This window comes from Triplophysa dalaica, chromosome 4 (genome assembly GCF_015846415.1).
Source record: "Triplophysa dalaica isolate WHDGS20190420 chromosome 4, ASM1584641v1, whole genome shotgun sequence".
In the NCBI taxonomy this organism is placed as follows: domain Eukaryota; kingdom Metazoa; phylum Chordata; class Actinopteri; order Cypriniformes; family Nemacheilidae; genus Triplophysa; species Triplophysa dalaica.
The window spans coordinates 18535230-18558610 of record NC_079545.1 but is presented as its reverse complement, the minus strand read 5'-3'; the positions used below and the strand labels follow the sequence as shown (position 1 = coordinate 18558610).

General features: G+C 40.3%; 1 protein-coding gene across 3 annotated transcripts in view; it reads left to right on the top strand.

Moving 5' to 3' along the window:
• Nucleotides 1-396: 396 nt before the first annotated feature.
• The window catches only part of tncb (tenascin Cb), a 43950-nt gene continuing 20965 nt past the window's right edge, over nt 397-23381 (top strand). For 2 of the 3 annotated variants that reach the window (XM_056745861.1, XM_056745859.1), the window contains exons 1-4: nt 12224-12512; nt 20750-21292; nt 21431-22930; nt 23080-23343. In XM_056745861.1, the coding sequence (XP_056601839.1) occupies nt 20824-21292; nt 21431-22930; nt 23080-23343 (2233 nt within the window). In that variant the 5' untranslated portion in view covers nt 12224-12512; nt 20750-20823. Of the gene's footprint in view, nt 475-12223; nt 12513-20749; nt 21293-21430; nt 22931-23079; nt 23344-23381 lie in introns of those variants that run through there. The other variant, XM_056745860.1, reaches the window with a different exon arrangement.

The window sequence follows — 23381 nt, the reverse complement described above, 5'->3', positions numbered from 1 at the left end:
CAAAAGTAATATGTTGTCATGGTAACTGTGGTAGGTGATATATCTCTCTGTGATTGCTTTGGAAATACATACGAAATTTCCTCAAATAATCGGGTGCTATTTTCTCAATAAATTTTCATTACGTTACGCCTGGAGGGGTCAGAAATTGATTTGTGCTAACGGGAAAGTACAATTTAAATTAAATTTCTCTTTGCATTATAAACAGAGTTGAAAACAGACGACTGAAATGCAACATGAGTATTCAAACAGTATATTTAATGTAAACCATCCGCTTTGCGATACGTCTTTGGTCATGTTTGTGTATGCGACTCTATACTGAAACTGCTTAAACCTGTTTAATTGATAATGTGTGCCATAAACATATCAATAAGAAATATGTTAGCAGATTAGTTTCTATTTGGCCGGTCATTTTTCTTTTTTCCTTTTACACAGGTCTTGACATCTGCCACTGTGAACTTCTAGTGACCACAGGAGGTAAGTGTATATCAAACTTTCAGATGTCATTATAGAGCAGTTTTTTGGACAATGGTGTTACCTTTCACAGGTTTCTGGAGATTTAGGGAGACGCTTATCAGGATTGTGTGTGCTAAAGATCACAATGTATCCTGTGATTCATAGAGATGCCATCTTTGAAAAATGAGAGTTTTTTGTTCACAAGCGGAGACCAGGTTAAAAGTGTTACAAAACCCATCATTCTTTTTGAAGTACATATTTTTTCCACAAAGAAAAACCATTATAGTAGAATTAAAAAAGGACCCGTTCTCCTTAGCAAACACATCAGTAGAACATTTTCTCTCTTTTTTTCTGGCACTGTCTATATGTTATTTTTAATCCTTTAATACATGGGAAGCAGGCGAGGGATTTGATTGTTGGCCCAGATTTGTCAATGTTCCTGCATGTGCATTTAAATACACGGTGGAAGTGTTGAAGTCTTCGGGAGGAAATTGCCTTGGCTTTGCAATCTTGAACAGAAGTCAGTTCTGTAATTACAGATTGAATCCCTGAACGCTAGATTACAAACTCACCTGTTTCACAAACACATGGAAGAATGGAAGTGACAGAATGCATGGCAACATAACAAACAGTAGTTTAAAGATGTGTAACTTAAACATGATTAAACGCTTTTCGTCTTCTCTGTATAAAATGTAACAAGAAAACAATTTGTTTTTATTATCTTTAAACATTTGTGATTTGACTTTGGCAGATCTGACTGTAGAGTCAGTGAGTTTGAATGCAATTTGAATATCTCAACCAACATTGAATTTCTGAACATTACAAATCGGAGACATTGTTAGCATATTAACAATATTTATCCCTCTAACTTTGCAAATAATTTGACTGTTTCTTGTGTTCTTGAAGTTTTTTTTATTTTTGTTGTCTATAGATTGTCCCTGGACATATTTCAAACATTATGTGTGCTTTAAAATAATTGGAAAATCTGCATAGGTTTGCATTGCATGTGGTAAACTCAAAACATGCCTCCATGGTTTTTAAGGGCCATGTGTAGGGGTAGGAAAATAAAGAATGACCCTACCACTCCGGGAGGTTTGTGGGGCCTCTTAGAAATCTGAACTGGTAGTTTATTGGAAGGGAACACTAGCAGGATTCTTACCACCCACCACCCCCCCGTAAAAAGGGGCAGAAATGCTCATTTAGGGACTCTTTAAGAGCTATTCGCTGCAGATTCGTGTTGAAAATTTCACATATACTTTTGTAAAAATGAGAATGCCATAAAGGCATAGCTGTTGAGGTGTATGCACTGGCAGATTTCACTGTTATTTCAGAACACCTGGGTCCCCGGAGAGCTCATGGAGATTTGTGGAGCGTTGCTGTTGGAATTTTTCAAGCTGTAATTGCACTTGCTTTGTCCTTAGGGAGAGCTTAAGTGCAAACAATAGGTGTGATTGGCGGCTGAAGGTGACCTGGGATGTTTTTGTGCTCAGAATTGTGACAGAGAGAGAAAGTTAAAGTAACAGTTAAAAATGTGTGGTGCAGACACCTGAAGGGACAGTATAAATGAGACATCAGCATGGATATGTCCATGTGTATCTTTAGATTTTCTTGTTGTAGCAAATTGTTTTGATGACAATTGACAAAATGTGATGGTCTCGAAGTGAGGTTGCATTGTGAAACACCTGGAGAGAATGATTCTGTTATAATCAGTAAATGTTCTTTTTTAACTGCATGCAAGTGTAAAAATTATGTTAATGTTTTCTTGTTTTCTCCCAGAAATATACGCATTATGCAGTATGTAGAGCTTTACATGAAAAGAGCTGAAAGAGCAATGTTTTTTTAAGTGGTCCATCTTGGCATTTACCTTACAAATGTCACTCACATTTAAATCTGAAGTAAAATTCAGAGTGCCTATAAAATGCCATGTTATTTAAAAGCGTGCATTACCCTATACATCTCTTCTGGCATTGATCTAATAGCGTTTTTACTGGAGCCTGTCTGCAAAATCAATGTTTAAAAGTTTTCCTATGTTTTGTCTGTTTGCTGCCCACATTTCTCTCGCCTCTCAACAAAGAAGTTGTTTATTTAAAGTCTCAAAGCAATAAGCTTCTCTTAATCTCCAATTTATTATGGTTTGAAGACACTTGTTCAATAACGTACATAAACTGACACCAGCGGTTCTTCTGGTTTCTTTGCAGCTCTGATTCCTCAAATGTTTGATGCCTGGAGTGTCAAACAAAGTTTAGTTGGGTAAGGCGTCTAAAGTCCAGCTCAGGTTGAGAGGACACAAGCTGGGATCTATTCTGCTACAAACCCTGTCCAACCTAATAACCTGTAAACACAGAGCCGATTGCTGGGTCGTGTGGGATTTGGTTTTGTAGTAACAGTATCAAACAAATGAATGGAAACTTAGCAAAGCACTTTAACAAAACACATGTACTTATGCACCTAATAATTATATTCAAATACATTTAATTTCATTTAATTCGACATTCAGTATTACATTTCGCATGTGTTACAGTTGTACAAAGATAGCAAAGTAGTAATTGAAGCGCACTGATGGAGAGCAATATCACGGCATTTAAAAATATTTTATTCATTACTTTTTTACATTTACGCATTTGGCAGACGGTTTTATCCAAAGCGACTTGCATTGCAATGTCTTATACATTTATGCATGTGCAACCCCCTTGGATCGAACCCATGACCTTGCATTGTTGGCGCAATGCTCTTACCTCTGAGCAACAGGAAAACTTGACTTTGAGACTTGACCTTAGTGTTAATGTTTTACTATATCAAAAATTGTGTGGCATCATCTCCACATTAAACCGAACCGATATGAACAAACTGTTCCTCATAAACGTATTTTCTTTCTGCACAGATAAAGACACGAAACTCAAATGCAATGTTGTGAAAGAAAATTGTGTATTACTGTACTTCGATTCATTTGTTGTGTCTTAGTCAAACTTAGTTTGCTTAATCTTTTATACACTTTATTCAAATGTACAGTAGCATTCTCTATATGCTGCACTGTATAACTCTCTATGATGTAACCCAGTAACATCTCTGTCTCACATTTTTTAGATTTAGAGGTTATTGTTAACACAGCTTGGTGGAATAAGTCAAACATAGCCAAGTTTGCTATTCCAGGTGGAATGTGATGGACATTTGTGATGTGTTCTGCACAGGCACAGGTGCATAATGTATTAAAACGTGAGAGTATGTGTATGTGTGTGTGAGAAAGAGAGAGAAAGCGTTCTGTTGAGTTGACAGTGCTAGCTCACGTGCTGAGGCGTGACTTGTCCTCTATTTAGCACCCGGCAGGATTACTCACACAAGGGATGTGGATATACAGATGAAAAGAAATGAAGATAAGAAAGAGAAAAGGAGAGGACGGGGTTGAGTGTGAATATTATTTGGCTTTGCCAAGGGATGGTATTTCAGAGGTCATGTGAGAAAGAGCACACAGGAAAATATAAGGATTGAACGATAGCATACGAAAATGCCATGCTATCACACTGAAAAATGAGATTTTAAACTCAGTCAAGAAGACAGACGGGCCAGTATCCCTGTAGGGGAGGACGTTTGGAGAAATGGCGATATTTTCATAGTATTTCATGAAGAAACAATAATTGTCAGTCAGTCATTCATTATCGCAAAATAAACTCGGGACGGAATGATCAGGTCTTGCATATTCCTGCAGCGGTGTGTTTTGTTATCATGACCAGCTATAGAACATCCTTCTTTAAACAGTATATGGCTACTTAAGTAAATAAAGTATTGAAAATATTGATTTATTGATTGGACAATATTGATTTTATTGGACTTTTTATTAATAAAAGAAAAAAACAGTGAAACGATACAAGAGATGTTAAACTGCAGTAGGTTTTGGTTGTCAAGGTCAATTTTAATACAGTGTATCCGCCATTATACAATAAATATATTTAATTTGAATCAGAATCGAATACAGACAGTAATGTTATTCTTAATTGTTTGCTATCTACAGAAACACAAACATATTTAAATATTCCTTGTTGTTACGGTTTTAAAGTTGTGAAAATAGTCGCAAAACACACATCTTGGTCTCTGCAGCAGTATGTGAGCAGCCTGTTGAGTGAGACAGGTGCAGAAAGACAGATACAAATTAGGTGTGTGTACAGGCTCCACACACGCCTGTCCCATTGGTGCAGGTAATAATGAGTTGACAGCATGCTCCATTGCTGACAGAAGAGACTTTCAAACTGATCTGAGACCTGCTCTGGTGTTTCTCTCATAATGGGTATTGTATAGGGTTTGAAAGAACAGAGCTGACCCAAGATTTCCCAGCAACTCGCCATAACCTCAACTGAGCTCATCTGCCCCGTAAAATATCCCTTATCCTGCTCTTTGTTCCCTCTCCGCCCCCTCATTCATCTAAGCAAGGATGCATGGCAGAGAGAGGACAAAGAAAAGCCTGAAGACGATCCACAGCTCAGTGCCCCGCTGGAAGTTCACAAAGCCCGCGTCTTAAATGAGACCATCCAGGAAATCTCCTATCATGCTTCCAGCGCAATAGCCCCGCACCCAATCCATCCCACAGTAAACTATCAGTAAAGTTATAAAAAGCACCACGCTTACAAATTTGTAGGTTCAATTTCAGGCAGTTATCACCTACAGATGAAAGAGTTTTCTAACTCCAGGATTTGTGAAGCGTCTGTGTTTGTCAAAAGATAACCTTGTAAAGCTTCGCCGGAATACCAAAGCTTAGTCTTCTCTGCGGCACGCAGTCAACACATGTTATTGAGGTCCCGGCTCTGAGAAACAGAGACATAAACCTCCAGGACATCTTAATCTCTGCAGAAATACACCCTGACATGCAGACCTGTGTCTCTGCCTGCTTCGTATGAATAAATCATCCGTCCAAACTGGCGGCGTGTCTCTCTACTCAGCACCGGTAACGACGCCTCATTCCCAGTGTTGCCAGAGATACGGTTTAATGCTCCTAGGGTTCAGATAGACGCTCACATTCGCTTCAATATTTCCAGACTCGATAAGGTGAAGGGAAGGAGTGAACATTGTGATAAAAGTGCCAAAACGTGTCTAAACTGATGTATTACCCCATTTATTTTGTGAAGGGAAGGAGAGGCAGGGGGCATTGGATAAGAGTGTCGTCTTTTGTCACAACCGCTGAAAGTCACAGGGGTAAACAGTCATTCTCTGAGTTCGACGTGATGGTGGTGTAAGGATTACGCGGTTTCTGCGGAAGCACGGGACATCGTGCGATGTCATTGGAGCTGTTTGTGGAAAGGCAGATGGAGGTGGACGGATAGAGAGAGGGGTGGAGGGAGGGAGGGATGAGGTGTTTAGAAAGGAAGGATGGGGAGCTGAGGAGAAGATTGAAATATCAGACATGCAAAGAGAGCTGTACTTCAGTCAGAATGGAATGAGGGAGAGAAAGGGTTTGGAATCGGATTCATTTATATTTTCACTTATAAACTGTGTAACATTCTGTTTAAAGGGATAGTTCACCTGAAAATAAAATTGTTGACATTATTGATTCAACCTCATGTCGTTCCACACTTGTATATGACTCTTTCTTCCATGCAACACAACAGAAGATATTTTGAGAAATGTGTCAAGTTGTTTAGTAACTGACATTCTACAAAAGATCTTCTTTTGTTTTCTGCTAAAGAAAGAATGTCAAAAAACTTTGGAATGACATGAGGGTAATTAAATTTTCATTTTGGGGGAAACTATGCCTTTAAGGAGCAGTGTGATGAAACACAGGCAGAGCTTTGGTTCATGTTAGCAACATGATAAAATTCATCAAAATATACAGATGGAATATGATAGCTTTCCGTCTTGACCTCATGTTGTTCAATTTGCACTCACAGCTATTTAGCTGTTCTCGTTTCGTATTTCTATACTGTAAAAAAATGTATGAAAAATGTACAGGTCATTTTTGCCAGGACATTTCGAATAATGCTAAAACACATCGCAATGCAATGCCAAATTAAAGGTGAAACAGAAAAATATACAGAATTTTTTTATATTAATTCGTCATTTTGTGTACTATTTTTACTGTGTAAAGTTAAAGTAGTTAAGTATTTATGTCTGTAAACAACTTTTGTAAACCGAATATTCCCAAATAATAATACTTTTTTATAGTATAGTATAATATAATAAATAATATAAAATGAAAGTACTGTTTTTTTAAAGTACAAAAACCTGGATTTAAAAAAATAATGATCTTATTTTATGCAATATAAAACTTTATGTGCTTTTGATGGGTTTTCTGTGTAAACTGCAAAACACTTGAGCCAAGTTAGAGGCAGGCACACCAGGCAGCTGTCTACCTATTTTCACTGCTTCTTCTTGCTAGTTCAGCTAATATGTTCCTTCCTGTTATTTGGGAGAACAGTTAACGGAGAACACATTGAGTATAAACAGCTCTCAGCGCATGTGTGTGGGCTGTCTGTGGTGGTGCATGAATTCACGCCATAGGTGGATGCTAACGGTTAGCACGCCTAACTGTTAATTCAATTCATGAAGGGAAGTAAAAGGAATGAAACTATGACATAAATAAATATGATTCTTATATTATTCAGTCACAACTTTGATGGCTAGACATATCTGTCAGGAATACTCCATAGTCTGTATATATTAGTGGAAAAATGTCAATCTTAACCATACTTCCATGCAATAAATTAAAGTGTGGAGCAAGTGTATTTTGGGCTACTATAATGGCATGATGTGACAGTTGATTTATCTCCCTATGTGGCTCTGACATTCCAGTGATGTTTAGTTTGACCTTAGGCATCCCATGTCTACTATTAAAATTTTCAGTCATGCGCAGTTAATTATTGGTACTAAAACAATGGCTGTGTGGAAGTAGATTAAAAAAAATCGAATGAAATGAGCTTCCATTAAACACAGCTTATTTGGTGCATTGATTCTCAACTCTTCTATTAATAGGCATCTTAAATAAGAACTGCACATGGCTGGTATGTCTTTCGATGTTCATACCGACCATGACAAGCAGTTGACAGGAATGTAGGATTTTAGGCTTCAGGTCCCGTCCACCTGATCCACCCTGATGATGGAAAGCAAAAAAAATCATGGACTCAAACAAACAGACAGGCGGTGAGATTCCTACCATATGAGCATTAAACAAAAAATATTCTCAATGTGCCTTTCTCATTTGGATTCTGTTCAGGTTTGTGTTTAAACTTACAATCTAGATTTCTTTGTGAGAACATATCTTTGAATATAAATCCACCGAATGTATACATTCGCTAATGAGCTAGCAAACTTTACTGATATATTTGCATAAATGTAAATGATGTTTGTGTTGCATTGCCTTTAGGAGCTATGGGAAACACATTCGTCTCTATATCTTTTATTCAGTCGATAGAATCTTCTTTCAGAATAGAAATCTCTGTCAACCCCCAACTCTCTGCTTTCACTGGACTCACATTGTCTCACAGAGCTAGTCTTGAGAGATGGGATTTATTTTTTCAGCGCCATTGATGTCAAAGGAATGTGTATCAATTTCCATTGCATTGCTGAATTAAAGAACACCTCTTTTTAAAAATATACAGACCCGTGAATACTAAAAGATGCAGATTCTCCTTTCTAAATTACCCTTAACGCTAGTTGTAAATGTTCTTGATTTTTTGCACTTCTCTATTTCCATCTTATCATCAGAAGTGCTGAAGGGAGCCTCTTGTAAATGTGGTAAATTCATGGGAAGTGCAGTGTGGTCGAATATGGCGCATTTTCTCCGAAAGGCAGTAAATCTGACATTTTTATGGATATTCACATACCGTGTCTCTGTGTCTGAGAGATGTTCATCATCCATCGGCGAACAAAAGCAACAAGTCTGAGACGATTTCGGTGGCTCCCGAGGTCTGAACCCCTCAGAGGTTGTTAGGTCATGGAGGTCACAGAAAGACCTAATCTCCTGTCTTTGTCCTGCGAAATTTACAGGCTTTTTATATACGTGCATGGAAGTGCTGACCTGTGTGTGGTCTAAAACATTCTCTGCCACATTTGATTATCACCGCATCACATGCATCTGCAACAAATCTTTTATCCGCTCTCGTGTTTTGGTGCCTATATAATATACTTGCTATTATGTAAAAAGCCACCCTCTATATCTGAGGGCAGTAATAGCTGTTTTCCGTTCCCCAAAGCCTAATGACCATAATTTACCGCATCGCCTATGCCGGATTAATGCATAAACATTGACGGCAGAAAAGAGCATTTCACCTCTTCCTGTGTATCACTGTATTCATACAAACACTTGCTTTATAAATTATGAATCAATCTCTTTTTCTTAACTTAATATATAACCACAGCACCTTTTCACTGATGGCCAGTTTCTTTTTGCGCTTAATCTATGCTTTTTACACTAATATAGGCCTATTTCAATTTCTAGTGGCAGCACACTTTGGGTAAGAGAAAGACACTTTAACCTCTGCTCACTGTCCAGATGATCTTCCCACCCAGTTAACCCATCCTCCTCGGGCTGGGTTTGGGAAGGACTGGGTTGGAGACGGAGGATGCAGGACATAAGCCAATATTACTTGTGAATTCATTTTTAATGAGGTAAACAGGTCTGTTCAGGTCATGAGGGTGACTGTGAGTGTTGACTCCATATCTGCAACTGTCTTTTCTCTCAACATCCCCCTCTTTCCTCTGACAGCCTCAGGCAGGACTTCTCCGCTCATAATTACATCTCACCGGTGCTGATAGAAAGTGCCCTGCTACCCGTCAAGCCATCGTGTTCCTGCCAGCAATTACGTGGGTAAATGTAGTGTATGCAGCCTGTGCTCTCAGCAGCCTTTTTAATAATTTGTAGAAACACTACCTGTTGGTAGATTGAGCTCTGCGCTGCAAATGTGCAGTAATGTGGAAAAATATCTACTGCGCTGTTTCTTTAGCATTTAGCGTTGAAACAAATATACCAGTACTGGACATCTGATCTGACAGGAATTCGTAACTATTTTAGAGAGAGGCTCATTCTTATTAATTTTTATATATAGGTGTAAAAAATCCTATAGCCTATACACAAAAAAAATTAAAGTAAAGTAAGTAGTCTACTTACTTTACTTAGTCTACTGCACTTTAAGTAGTAAAGTAAAGTGCAGTCTATTTGTGCATGTGACCATTTTTATGGTATTTCTCAAATATTTGCAAAAACATTCTTTCATTACAAAATGGTAAATTTAGTAGAAAAATAAATGATTAAGCCCCACCCCTTAACCTAACCATCATAGTGCTAAAGTCAATTACTACAACGTACATATGAGATTGTGTAACTTCATTGTTTTGGCATGTCAAAATAATTTGAAAGAACAGTCTGGACCCTGTTGCTTTGTGGTTGAAATTTCCGAGTCTGTAAAAACCAAACTAAAGTCTCAGAATCAAATTGAATGTAGTGATATAATGAGCATCAAAGTTTGATTTTAACCATTCATTTCACTAAAATAACATTTTTGACATGGCCTTAATTAGGCCATATTATTATTAATAATAATAAGTCAGTATTATTATTATGGTTATATTTTCCACATATAAAAAATGACTTCAGCTGGGTTTTCATTGACTGGGTTGTTCCATTTCAACATTTTTGATTGTCTAAGACTTCAGAAAGAACTAGTTGTGTAGTTGTACGTATATCATCACTGATTTTTGGAGACCTTGTATATCCAAATTTGCTGCTGTTTTCTGGAGAGAATAAAAACACTGATTACACACACTGTGTTGTCAAAGCTGTCATTTTTTTATTGGCTAGGTATTTGCAAAGCCCAGTGACAAACATATAGGGTGACTAATAATGACGATTTATTGCAAAAAAATGTAAATCACAAAATATGGAGATTTCAGAGGTTTCAGAAGGGCCGCAGTGGTGTTTAAAATTTTTACTTTTGTTTTCCACTGGAAAAATTTAACCACAAGGTGAGTCAAAAATGTCAGTAAATGAAATTTTCTTTTTGGACAAACCTTTTTACCTTCAGAAATGGTAAAATGCTAATAGGAAAAGACTAAATGTTTGTAAGGGTGGACCCTTTTCCCCTCTGACTCAGAGGATCTAAATGTGCCTCTTTTAAATGTGTGCCTCATTATCTAAATGTCTCCTCGCAAATAAAATGGGTTCATGTAGTTTGTGTCTGGTTTCGTCTCGAAAGAAATTGGCTGACAGGGAGCGTGCAGCGTTGTCAGCTGGGAAATCAGAGCCGGTGGATGCGTTTTCCCGTGGATGTCAACAGCATGGGAACACCTGACAAACATGGAGTTCTTCAGTGCCATTCCTATTCCCCGTGAAGTGCTGTGATTCGGTGAAGGAGATAGTGTGAGAGAAAGGTGAAAGCAAGAACAGATGAAAATGTGCTCTCAGGAAGACAGAGACCCTAAAAGCAATGTGCAGACACAATTACAAATGTTTATGTGCTTCAGTTGTATTATGTTGTTAGCATAAACTACCTTCGCTTTCCGCCTGCTGATAATGAAGACATATTGGCTGGATATGTGACATAAGGTGGGCGTATTATTAATGTACTTTCATAAAGACTCTTGTAAAGAAGTTCAGATCTCATTCTGGCTGCATTCCCCCAAACGCCCACTATATACATTTACAGAAAGAAATCCACACACACGTACACTAGTACTTTTTTGTTCACCTTGGGAAATATCCTCCGCTTCATCTTGTTCATCTCCAGCTCCCCACATTGTATTTTTCCATGGAAGAGAAAAGTGAAATTGATATCATTTTTGGAACAAAAAAAGGGAAGCACTTGAATGTGATAACTGCCTGGGCCTGATCTGAAATGTAGTGGTTCGAGCCTCCGAAATGAGACCTAGATTAAAATCCCTTGTCGACCAGGGATATCATCATCACAGATTCATGACTTATTGAGCACAGACTGATGGGGGTTGATTTTCTCTCACCAGAAAAAACGTTCTTGATTCCTCTCTGGGGGGCGAGCGCCCCGTCTCCACGGGTGCCTCTGTATCTCCCGAGCTTTCTCGCCCCCCAAGAGGACTGAAGGTCAATTTTTTACATGATGAGAGACATCATTTCTCGCGCCGATCGCGCTCTAATGAAATATGTTTCGAGAGCATGTCCCCTGTTTGAAGATGGCAGAGAAAATCTTCCCATCCGCTGTGTCTGAGTTCTTCGTTTATTGGCGGAAAAAACTCCCGTTTGCATAAAAAGCAGGATGGAGCCCAGTCCGGTAATTGCAGCCGGTGAGGTCGGGTGCTCTGCTCTACCTGCAGTGCACATGGGGGAGGTGTGTTTGCGTGTAGTGCAGATGGAAAGGTGAATATCCAAACACTCCAAAGGGATGTGTGTTTACAGAAGCACAGGGGAGCGTGAAAAGCCGGAGGTTGGTTCGGTTTAGAAAAGACATTGAAACCTTTGGAGGACCGACCTTGACTAAAACGACTCTTTTCCATGGGAAGGCTGGTTGGATTTGGGATTAGAGGTTGATTATGCTGATCACCGTACATAATCCCATCATCCGCTGTGTCATCAAACACACAAGATCTTTCCTCCTCTATCCTCCGTTATTCTAATCTGAAATGTATGTTAATGCAGCTTTGAATATATCCCTTTCATCCAATCACTGGCTGCTCCAGTTTATAGTAAATGGTCTCTCTCTCTTTCTTCTCTCTTCCAAGTGTGTGCGTGTGTGTTTGCGACAGCCTTGAGGCATCCCGTTTCAGTTCCTCAGCTTCCAGTCAGAGCGAGAAAGGGAAGGGGGGGTATATAAGAGTGGTAGGTGGGAGTGGGGTCTGACCGCAAAGTGTCTACTGTTTAAAAGAAAGGGACTTTACCCTCCCTCTCTCTCTCTTTCACTCATTCCCTCTCTCAGCATCAGCAGACACAGTGGCTGGATGGAGCACATGCAGTCAGAGTAGAGACACAGAGTGGAATGACAGAACTGTCATTTCTCTCGAGACACTTCAAGAAGCAAGTTACCGACGTGTGCAACCTTTGCTCGGTGTCACATTTCATGCCATTGAGAGAGGCGCATCTTTGAGCCTGTGGTAAAGGGACTGGTTTCACTAAGGTAAGATCATTTGTGCATCTACCTGTTCGCATGAGAGAAGAGCATGTGAAATGAGTAGCCTATTTCATATTTGGGTCGTTTTGTAAGTTTAACGCTGAAAGTCTTATTGAGACTAAAAATTGGGAGGATGCTGTCACTTTGTATTGCTTTTGTGAAATAAGCTAGATAGTTCACAAGTCATGTTGAATATTGTGATGGATAACTGAAGTACTGATTATTAGCTATCTCAGAGTCTGGGACTCTGGCGGCGTTTATACCGACGCATTACGACTTGCTTAAGGGTGCTCATTATGGTTTATAGGGGAAGTGGTCCACATTTCTTAACTCAGCAATTATTCCAAATCTGCTTGCAGTTTCAGTCAGGAAATACTCGGTAGCTTGCATCTGATCTCAGGTTCGCCGTAACTCTACACGTGGTGGGCTTGTCTGCAGTTTGCGGTCTCTCGGATGTGAGTCAGCTGGTGTCTGTTACCTGCCAGAAGATGTGAGCCCTCTCAGTGCTGTTCAATGGTGAACGTGTCCTCTCCAGCCGGGGAGAGCGGCAGCTGGTTCGTGCCAGCGCTTCCCTATTTAGTTCCCAGCTCCGCCGGCTGCTTGCTTCTCGCCTTGTCCGCAAGGGGTGTTGAGATCTGCGATCTGTCCGTGCTGATGGGTTGTATCCATTTGAGAGAATGAGGAAGCTGAGATGCGAGTTGATTGTGTGAGTTTCTGCTTGAGGGGGAGGGGTCTAGGCTGGGAAACGCAGGGCTTGAGAGACACCGCACGAGTATGTATACGTGTCTGTGATAGAGGGAGAGAAAGGGAGTTTTGAGGGGGGGGAGGTCTGTGACAGAGACCCCCTGGATCCAAGGGTCCTAAATAGGAGGGAGGTTCTACTGGGAGTGAAGGAACCTTGTTAGTTAGAAATGAGGAGCAAAGCTTACATGACAGTGCTTTTTGAGTTTTCTTGATTTGAAAAATTGAAAAGTTAAGCTTTTATCAAACACTTATCTTATTTCATGGAATTTCTCAGAATTTTGGAACATGATACATTCTCAAAAAAGCCATTTTTCTCTCACAAATGATGCCTCCTGGGTTGTTAATGCCTATTTAGTTTTTTCCGTCATTGTCTTGAGGAGGTTTGAGGTGCCAACCACACATGGTTGTTGCCCGAACGGAATGTTTAAATGTTTTATGATGCCATGAGCCGAGTATTCTTTGACGGTGCCACTCAGAACAAAGCTGAGTGGGAAACTAGCCTTTGTTTGAACAGCTGTCAGCTCGTGCTGCTCCTGGCCTGGAAATGCACTTGGAGCATCTATTAGACTTGGTGTACTTCTTTAATGTTTAGTCTAATCTCTGTCTGTATATCCATCCAATCTTTCATTGATCTTTCTGTCTATCTAAATCGGTCTTTTGCTTCCGAATATACTACTTAAAGATGGATTCTTTTCTTTCACACTTAAAATTGGCCACAGAGGCATTCGGAAAGATTTGTCGCCATCAGTGAACAATAAATTCCTCAGTGTGTTAAAGTGTTGCAGGTCCAGATGGTTTTAATGGCTGTCTGATCTTAATGTACTGTAAAATGGCTCGAGCTGAGTTTTACCTGTTCCTGGCAGCCAAGAGACCTTCCCTTCAGAAAAGTTGCTCTGGTTGTTGTCCGTGACCCGCATGCATCATGACATGTTTCGTCTGCATTTCAATATGAAAAAAAAGACAGTTTCTTTCTTACAGATAGGTAAATAGTGAGTACAATGGGGTCAACTTTTTCTGTTGCGGCAGACAAAGAGCTTGTTTTAATGCTCATTTAAAACCAGATGATATATTGTGATGATACAGATTTCTATATGCATTGTGAGCATTGGGAACTGATAACGAAAAGTGAATTCTATTGGAGAAAAGATATCTCATACAGTAAATCAATCTTTAATTTCTTATCTATTTTCAGTCAGAGAGAGGAAATACGCAATTTTCATTGTTGGCAAAAAAGCAATTCCAAAGTGCAGCAAAGTTGTTGATATTTATTTGAACGCAAGATAGAAGTGATCAATAGCTTGCCATTTTGTCGGGGAAGGATGTATCTTGCGTGTGAAAACAAATGAAATCTGAAGTTTGTTTTCCCTGCACCAATTTACTTTATTTTATGGACCATCTAGGTTAAACCGTATGAGCATTCTTGCCCTCCGTCCAGACTCCAGCTCCAAAAAAAACATCTGCTGCAGTTCCCCACATCTCACGATATCCCAAAGAAAACTTTTTAGGGGCTAACCAATATAGTTTTTGTACCATGCACCATGATGTAAAAGGGACGGTCTGTTTGGTATGGTGACAGTGATGGAACTTTAAATTGTGCTTTTAACATCTGAACACATAAGGTTGCTTTTTTGGCAGCAGTAGAGGTTAAGCTAATAAACCCTGGGTCACCGGTTGCTGGAAACGTAAAATGAGACGGCAAGTAACAAATGTTCCTCCTTCATTCCTTCCATCTGGACTTTACAACAACGAGCGAGAAAAGCACACATGGCTAAAGTCAGGAATTATTAAACTTTAACCCCTCTAGACTTCTCCAGTGTCCTCCGGTCTCAAATGCTGACTGACATGTCCTAAACTTTCCATTTCTCCTTAATCAGCGTGATTGAGTTCAGCTTTGGCAATGTCACCGTAGGCCAGCCGTATCTCCTCTGGTTTTAATGCTACTGTGCTGAAAGTGCAACCATGTCAGTGAACCGCAGGTCCATTCAGTGCAGCGCAAACACCACGATTTGCCCTTCTGGCTTATCGCTCTAACACACAAACCCTCTTATCGCTGCAATCCTATATTCCAGCATCATTAGAGCTCTGTAAATGGAAACTCAAGAAACGCTGTCAAGAAACTCCGATTTTGAATGTAATCTTATGCCTCTACTATGGAGCGAGAAAATATTGCTTCAGGGAATGAAATGATTAGCCATAAAAGGGGTTTTACTTTACATCTAGCCCCTTTGCATTGGCTTTAAATTGAATTAAAGAAGAAAAACTTTTAAGCTCTGACAATGAAATTAGATTACCAAATTTAACATGTTTTTTGGAACATGGTTGCTGGTCTCAAGCAGACCCAAGTTGGTCATCCAGCTGCCAGCTCGCCACCTTAAACTGGCAAGACCAGCGTGTATCTGAATTTTCCAACAGTCTATCAAAGGTAATAATGACTTACTTGTGCTTTTTGGACGTGATATAACATAACATATGTATTTATGTTCTGGTTTCTGGGTCATATTCACACCTTGCTCTCAATCCTCTCACGGTAGAAATGCCAAGAGAAAGTTTGGGTTAGAGATCACTTTTTGTGGCATTTGAGAGACCTTAATACTCACGTTGCACACACAGTGGTGAGAAAGTGTGCCTGTGTTTTCATGATTGCCAGACGTATTCATTATTTGAATCTGCTCACTGATCCAGAGCTACTGCCTCTGACTTCCTTTGAACCAGAGACAAGCCAAGCAAAATAGAGAAGAGTGGCATAGATACTCAGCAGCCCAGAAAGAGCTTGTTTCGAGGCCAGCGGACAGACACAATATCAACGATAGACGGAATAAACACTCAGCATTCACATCACTGCAGCACCACATAACCAAATTTAGAAGAATGTAAAAGACAACAATCTCACTTATATTAATGAGAAGTGTGTAAAGAATTAAAAGAATAAAAGAAAATAATGACTGGTCAGTGTAATGAGAATGAGAATTGCTCATGCTGGTGATGACCTACAGATCCATTTATGAAATAATAACAGTGGCTGTATGCTTTCCCATCGATCCAAGCCCACACCATTGAGCGGTGTTATAAGCTGTCCTGGAAATCCATCTCTATGTTAGATGATTACTGTATGAGCTGGTCCACGCTGCTGCTTTCAGCAACCCGCGTCTGATTCTTAGGCTGACCCTGAACGCTCTCCGATCGATAAGCGTCTACTTCACAAAGAGAGTTTCCAAACGGTCTCATATTTGTAATGTTTTTATTGTGCTTTATCAGTTTATCATCAGTAAACTTTTGTCCTTAATCAAGATCAGACACCTTCCAGGAAGTTTTAAGTCTAGATTCACTGACAGTATTAAGAAGTATTTTCTAAACTTCATCCTATTGATTTTTAATGAAGTCGGTTCTGCACCAGTAGAATGAAACCGTATATACAGCACACCTCTGGGAGACATGGTTCTTCATCATCGACTCTTCCCAGTATTAAACAAACTGTCAGGGCATTTTTATGGAATCTATTAAGGTGAATAGAGTTGGCAGACAATAGCAATCTATACAGCACGGCAGGCGACCCACATTAAGGCGGCGTCCCAAGAAGGCAAGTGCTTTCTGTCATGGGTGACCTACAAAGTCTGCTTAATGATTTCATAGGAGTGAACAAAATAACAGTGAGGAAGAGATGTGCTTCCTCAATGTTCAACAGACTGTGGATGAATATTATCTCTAATGATTAAATAAGCTACAATTCATTTGAAAGAATAGCTATTAAAGTAGTCACTGCATTTTCTCTGTGCTGCAGGTTTAAGTTACTACTTTATTTCACAGACTGTATTTCAATTTAATTCTTAATTGTGAGGCTCCTCCATTGCTCCTACTATTTGCACACTAAAAGAAGAATAGAACCTGTAAGGAAAAATCACATATCTTTCTTTAGAATCACAATTTTTTCTCTGTGACAGCAATAAAATTAAATAGAAAGCAAATGGAGACCTTAAAGTCTTTCTAAAATTTGCATCAGTCTAGCAAAATTATTCATTGTTTAATTGTGTTTTTATAGAAATGGTATTGTTGGACACAAAACTTATGTGTTTAGGCACTGGTTTCTGGGTAGTTTATACAACTTGCTGTCAATTTACTCATGGGAGAGTTGCCAAAAGAAAGCTTTGGGTTAAAGATCACATTTAATGGGAATGTTTCTTAAAGGGAGAGTTCAGCCAAAAATAAAAATTCTTTCATCATCTAATCACCCTGTGATTGTTCCAAGCCTGTATACATTTTTTTTGTTCTGCTTAACACAAAGGCAGATATTTGGAAGAATGTAAGAAACCAAACATTATCCATCCCCCATTTACAGCCATAGTAGGGAAAATAAATACTATGGGAGCTAATGGGGGGTGATATTTTTTGGGTTACTGACATTCTTCCAAATATCTTCCTTTGTGTAAAGCAGAACAAATACATTTATACAGGTTTGGAACAATCTGAAGGTGAGTAAACGATGATAGAATGATAATTTTGGGTGAACTATCCCTATATTGTCTGTTTCTAAGAAAGGACTGTACTTAACATTATTTATTGCAACTAAAATCTGACATTTTAATGTTAATTCAGGCAATTATAGTTCTGGACTTATACATCAGCAAATTTCCTTTCAAAATAATTTTTAGGATAAACATAACATAACTCATCACTTCAGTTAAACATGATTGAAAACTCCATCACGTCCCAGAGCTCCAGAATAAAAGTACAGCCTCTGAGCAATTAAAGTTTGCTAACAGACCGAACTAACAGAATGTTGTCATCTATTAATAAAATCACATCCAGTTTCCAGTGCTCTGTAATCATAGTGTTTGGCATTCTCTTCAAACTTTCGTGTCGCACACCAGTTGTGGTATACATTTAAATCTCTAAAGGAAGTCAAATATACCTTACTTGCAAACGGCAGGAAAAATTCATTGCTCTGCTATGTGAACGGCAACAAATTTGATTTGGTCAAACTTAAAAAACTAATTTGTTTCCTACACTTAGTGTGGTAAAAATCACTTTAACCATACTTCCGTATAATTTATGACTTCCATTGTATAAATCTGGGCTCCATGTGAGGTATTCTCTTTGAAATGCTTTAGTCAGCATTCAGTACCAAACCCAACATAGGGCCAATTTAGATCGCTTGCTCTAGGCCAGCAGGTTCACCTCCAGCATTGAAATTCCTCTCACATTACACATGCGGAAGCCAACTGGCTCAGCCACAGTCTGAGAAAGTAACAATGTCTAAAAAGTAGTCCTGCCATGAGAAAGCAGCAGTCACATTGTGTCTGGTTTTATCTGAAAGTGGCAGTAAGCAGGAGAATTAGCATACTGCTCTGAGCTCAGCACTGATGGAGCTCAAATGAAGGAGAATGGCTTTATATGCTTCTCACAGATCAAAATGTGGAATATAATGATGATAACCGCTCATCTTTTTTTGATAGTCAAGCATTTCTTTAATCTCCATCATAAAGATAAGCGTACGTTTTTGTGTATAATTATACTGCATTTCCTTTATTCGTTCATTCAATTACAGTCAAGGCCAGCTACAAAAGGCCAGCTTGGTCCTTATTTTCTTTTTTCGATTCTTGTGGCAACAAGCCAGGCTTCAAAGTGAAAAAGCCAGCTATCCATCCAGAACTAAAACTGCAAAGCGACTCAAAGCAATTTTCTGCCTGTTTTGCTGATTTAATCTCAGGGTCTAGATGTGACGAACGAGATGCGGGATAGGTCCCCATCACCCCCGAGGGTCCAGATCAGGAGTCTCCCATCATCAAGCCCCTCTTTAGAGCTCCATCATGGAAGCATTCATCCCTGTCTGTCCAATCACTGATGGGCGGCAACGGACGTGGGATCCCTCTTACTGCAACTCATCTGTCAGAGCCTCTAATCACATGTCAACGCAAGCCCTCCGCACACTAAACAGATTTTGGCAGGATATTACCTGCTTTTGACCTTGCAAGCTGAGCTTAACCCCCCCGCAAACTCAAGGCAGCCTAGACAAAATTATGATCTGTTTTGCTACATCGCGTCGCCTTTTGTTGCTGAAGGCTTGGCTGCCCTGGAGGGTATTTGGGGGCATTAATGCTGTTGAAGGAAGCTTGACTTAATCTAATTCACAGCTGTAAAGAGATAAGCATTTTACGTGAGAGATTTATTAAGTTTGAAGGGTTAAATGTGGTTGCACGTTTGAAGAAAATTATTCGAGACTAAGCTGAAAGATGCGGTGTTGAATTACATGTTGTATGAAGAATACCGATTGTAAAAACAGCTAAATGGAGACTTGAATCCTTTCCTCTAGCTCAGTGGTAAGAGCATAGCGCTAACAACGGCAAGGTCGTGGGTTCGAAATCCCAGGGGATTGCACATACTTAGAAACAAATGTATAGGATAATGCAATGTAAGTCACTTTGGATAAAAGCGTCTGCCAAATGCATAAATGTAAATGTTTGTGCCAAGGATATGCAGATATCAATATAAATGTAAATTACAATATACTTTATATTCCAATTCAGGAGTCTCCTTTCACACGAGCAGTAACATAAATACCAAAAGGTGAAATGACTCCTGAGCCCAATATAAATAAACATTCGATTTTTTTATTTTACTGTGAAAGAACTTTATTTTTAATGCAAACTGCTGCTTTTTGGAGGGTGGTCAAAGAATGCTAACTTTTATGCGAAGCATGAACTCTGAGCGCCCACGCAAGCGGAAGCACTGCAGATGGTCCCCTCCGCGCAAGTATTTATCTGTCAGCATGGGCTGTGGGCAGAGCGTCAAAGAAGAGAGCAGCTCCCCAGATTCAGGTGTTGCCTGCTGTGTGTCATGGCAGCTTGTCATAGGAAGCTCTGCTGGAGTGCTGCTCTCCTGAGTAGAAGATTGCCTTGTCCTAGTCTTATGGAATCCAAGGCAACAGTTACAACAGTTAGAGTGCTACTAAGGGTTTGTATACCCTGCAGTGTCAGAGACCAGCAGGCAGGCTTGAATGTTTTTGCACGATTTTGTGTTCTAAATATGGTCTCTGGTGTGGTAAGCTTTTCTGTCTTTAGGTGTGAGTCATTAGGGCTGGCAAGGGCGTCCAACCGAGTTGAAAGTTTACAACATTTAACTTTTTTAGGCTTCCAAAAATGTGTGATGATTAAAATAGGTAATGTGGTTTATCGCTGTAAATGATGTACTTTAATGTTCAAATTCTCAATTATAATCCTCAAATTAATGATTTTAAATAATGAAATAAATGATTTTATTGATATACTACATTTAACTATTTTGTCAAAACAAATACTGAAAGTTGACTTTCTAACCACTGGTTTCGATTTTTTATATGGTTTAACTCATTCAATACTAAAGATATCAAGATTATATTTTGTCTATACTGGATATTGATGTAGGAATTTGAAAATCTATATATTTTTTTATTTTACAAAATACATTGAGGTCGGGTGAGCAAGGTGGCTTAAAACGGTTAATGGTTTTCTTATTATATTTTCCAGGTCTACAAGCAAACCCAGTATCTTTAAACAGTCCTGTTTACAACTTGAGAAGAGTTCTCTGAGAGCACATCATCATGGGGATGCAAGGCCTACCCCTGGCCTTTGTAGCGGTGGCCCTCCTAGTCCACCTTTCTAGTGCAGGCCTGGTGAAAAGAGTAATTAGACATAGAAGAGAATCACTGTCACCAACCACTGAGAATTTGACAGTCCCAAGTCATGATCAGCCTGTGGTCTTCAACCATGTATACAATATCAATGTCCCCTCTGGATCCCTTTGCTCGGTGGACTTGGATTCACCTGGAACAACAGAAATGAAGCCCAGATCTGAACAATCTGACCAGCACATAGAAAACACCATGGATGGGGACAATCAGATTGTTTTTACACATAGGATTAACATTCCCAAGCAAGCTTGTGGTTGTGATAACCATCTGCCTGACCTGAAGGATCTTCTGAACAGACTAGATATGCTGGAGGCGGAGGTGTCCAGTCTAAGAGAGCAATGCACAAGTGGAGCAGGCTGCTGTGGTGCTCAAGTTGCAGGTAAGGCTATGTTTAACATAAGTGTAGACTGTTTTGTACAGTCTACCATTTTGTAATTGAGAATTGAGTCTTAGAATCACGTCAAGAACAAGTCAAAAAGCACTAAAACTAAAATTACCACAAAAATCTTATTTTCAGGTGAAGTCACTACCAAACCCTACTGCAGTGGCCGGGGAAACTACAGCACTGACACCTGCAGCTGTCTGTGTGAGCCTGGTTGGAAGGGATCTAACTGCTCTGAGCCAGAATGCCCGAATTTCTGCCAGGACCAAGGCCGATGTGAGGATGGCAAGTGTGTCTGCTTTGATGGCTTCGGTGGTGAGGACTGTGGAATTGAGCTGTGCCCTGTTGATTGTGGGGAGAATGGGGAATGCATTGATGGGGCTTGCATCTGTGAGGAGGGCTACATCGGCGAGGACTGCAGTTTAACCAACTGCCCGAATAACTGCCTCGGCAGGGGGCGCTGTGTGGAAGACGAATGCGTTTGCGATGAGCCCTGGACTGGGTTTGACTGCTCTGAGCTCATCTGCCCTAAAGACTGCTTCGATCGTGGACGCTGTGTCAATGGAACCTGCTTTTGTGATGAGGGCTTCACTGGGGAAGACTGTGGGGAGCTTACCTGTCCCAAAAACTGCAACCACCATGGCCGGTGTGTGAATGGCCAGTGTGTCTGCAACATCGGCTACAGTGGAGAAGACTGTTCCAAGCTTACCTGTCTCAACGATTGCAGTCAGAGGGGTCACTGTTTCAATGGAAAGTGTATTTGTGACCCTGGGTTCGAGGGTGAGGACTGTAGTGTTCTCTCCTGCCCTGACAATTGCAATGACAGGGGACAATGTGTGGAAGGTGAGTGTATTTGTGATGCTGGATATGAAGGGGACGATTGCTCTGAGCTTTCCTGCCCCAATAACTGCCACGGTCACGGGCGATGTGTCAACGGCCAGTGCATTTGCAAAGAGGGCTTTGCTGGAGAAGATTGCAGCATCAAGACCTGTCCCAATGACTGCCATGGGCATGGTCAGTGTGAAGACGGCAAATGCGTCTGCACAGAGGGCTTCACCGGAGAGGACTGCAGCATCAAGACCTGTCTCAATGACTGCAACGAGCGTGGACTGTGCGTGGATGGAAAATGCATTTGTGAAGAGGGATTCACTGGAGAGGACTGCAGCATCAGGACCTGTTTGAATGACTGCAATGATCGTGGACTGTGTGTGGATGCCCAATGCGTTTGTGAAGAGGGCTTTACTGGAGAGGACTGCAGCATAAAGACTTGTCCCAATGACTGCCAGGGCCGTGGACAATGTGTGGATGGGAAATGTGTTTGCCACACCGGCTTTACTGGGGATGACTGCAGTGAGTTGACTTGCCCCCATAACTGCCATAACAAAGGACTTTGTGTAAATGGCCAATGTGTGTGTCACAGCGGCTTCACCGGAGAGGACTGCGGTAAAAAGACATGTCCCAACAACTGTCTGGATCATGGGTTCTGTGAAGACGGAAAGTGTGTGTGCTTTGAAGGCTACACTGGCGTGGATTGCGCTGAGCTGACCTGCCCAGGAAACTGCAATGACCAAGGCCAATGTCTGAATGGAATATGCATTTGTGATTTAGGCTTCACTGGCGAGGACTGCTCTGATGGTAAGTCACTTATGACAAATATGAAATTATTTCTTTCAACCAACATTTTGCAAGGTATCAATAAGGTATTTTTCCAAGCTCTGAATATTACCTTTGACACACAGAGGTTTTGTGTAGAGATTAAATAAATGTCCTGTTTCAATCCCTAGTCTCCCCACCCAGAGACCTGACTGTTACTGTAGTTGACCCAGAAACAGTGGACATCTCCTGGGTCAATGAGATGGTTGTAACCGAGTATCTTATCACCTACGTGCCAACGGCTCCTGGTGGTTTGGAGATGGAAATGAGAGTGTCTGGTGAAAAGAAGACTGCAACCATTAAAGAGCTTGAGCCTGGCATAGAGTATCTAATCAGTGTCTTTGCTATCCTGAACGGCAAAATGAGCGTTCCTGTCAGTGCCAGAATAGCCACACGTAAGTGTGCCTTGCTGCCCACTGCCTTGCTTGTCAGT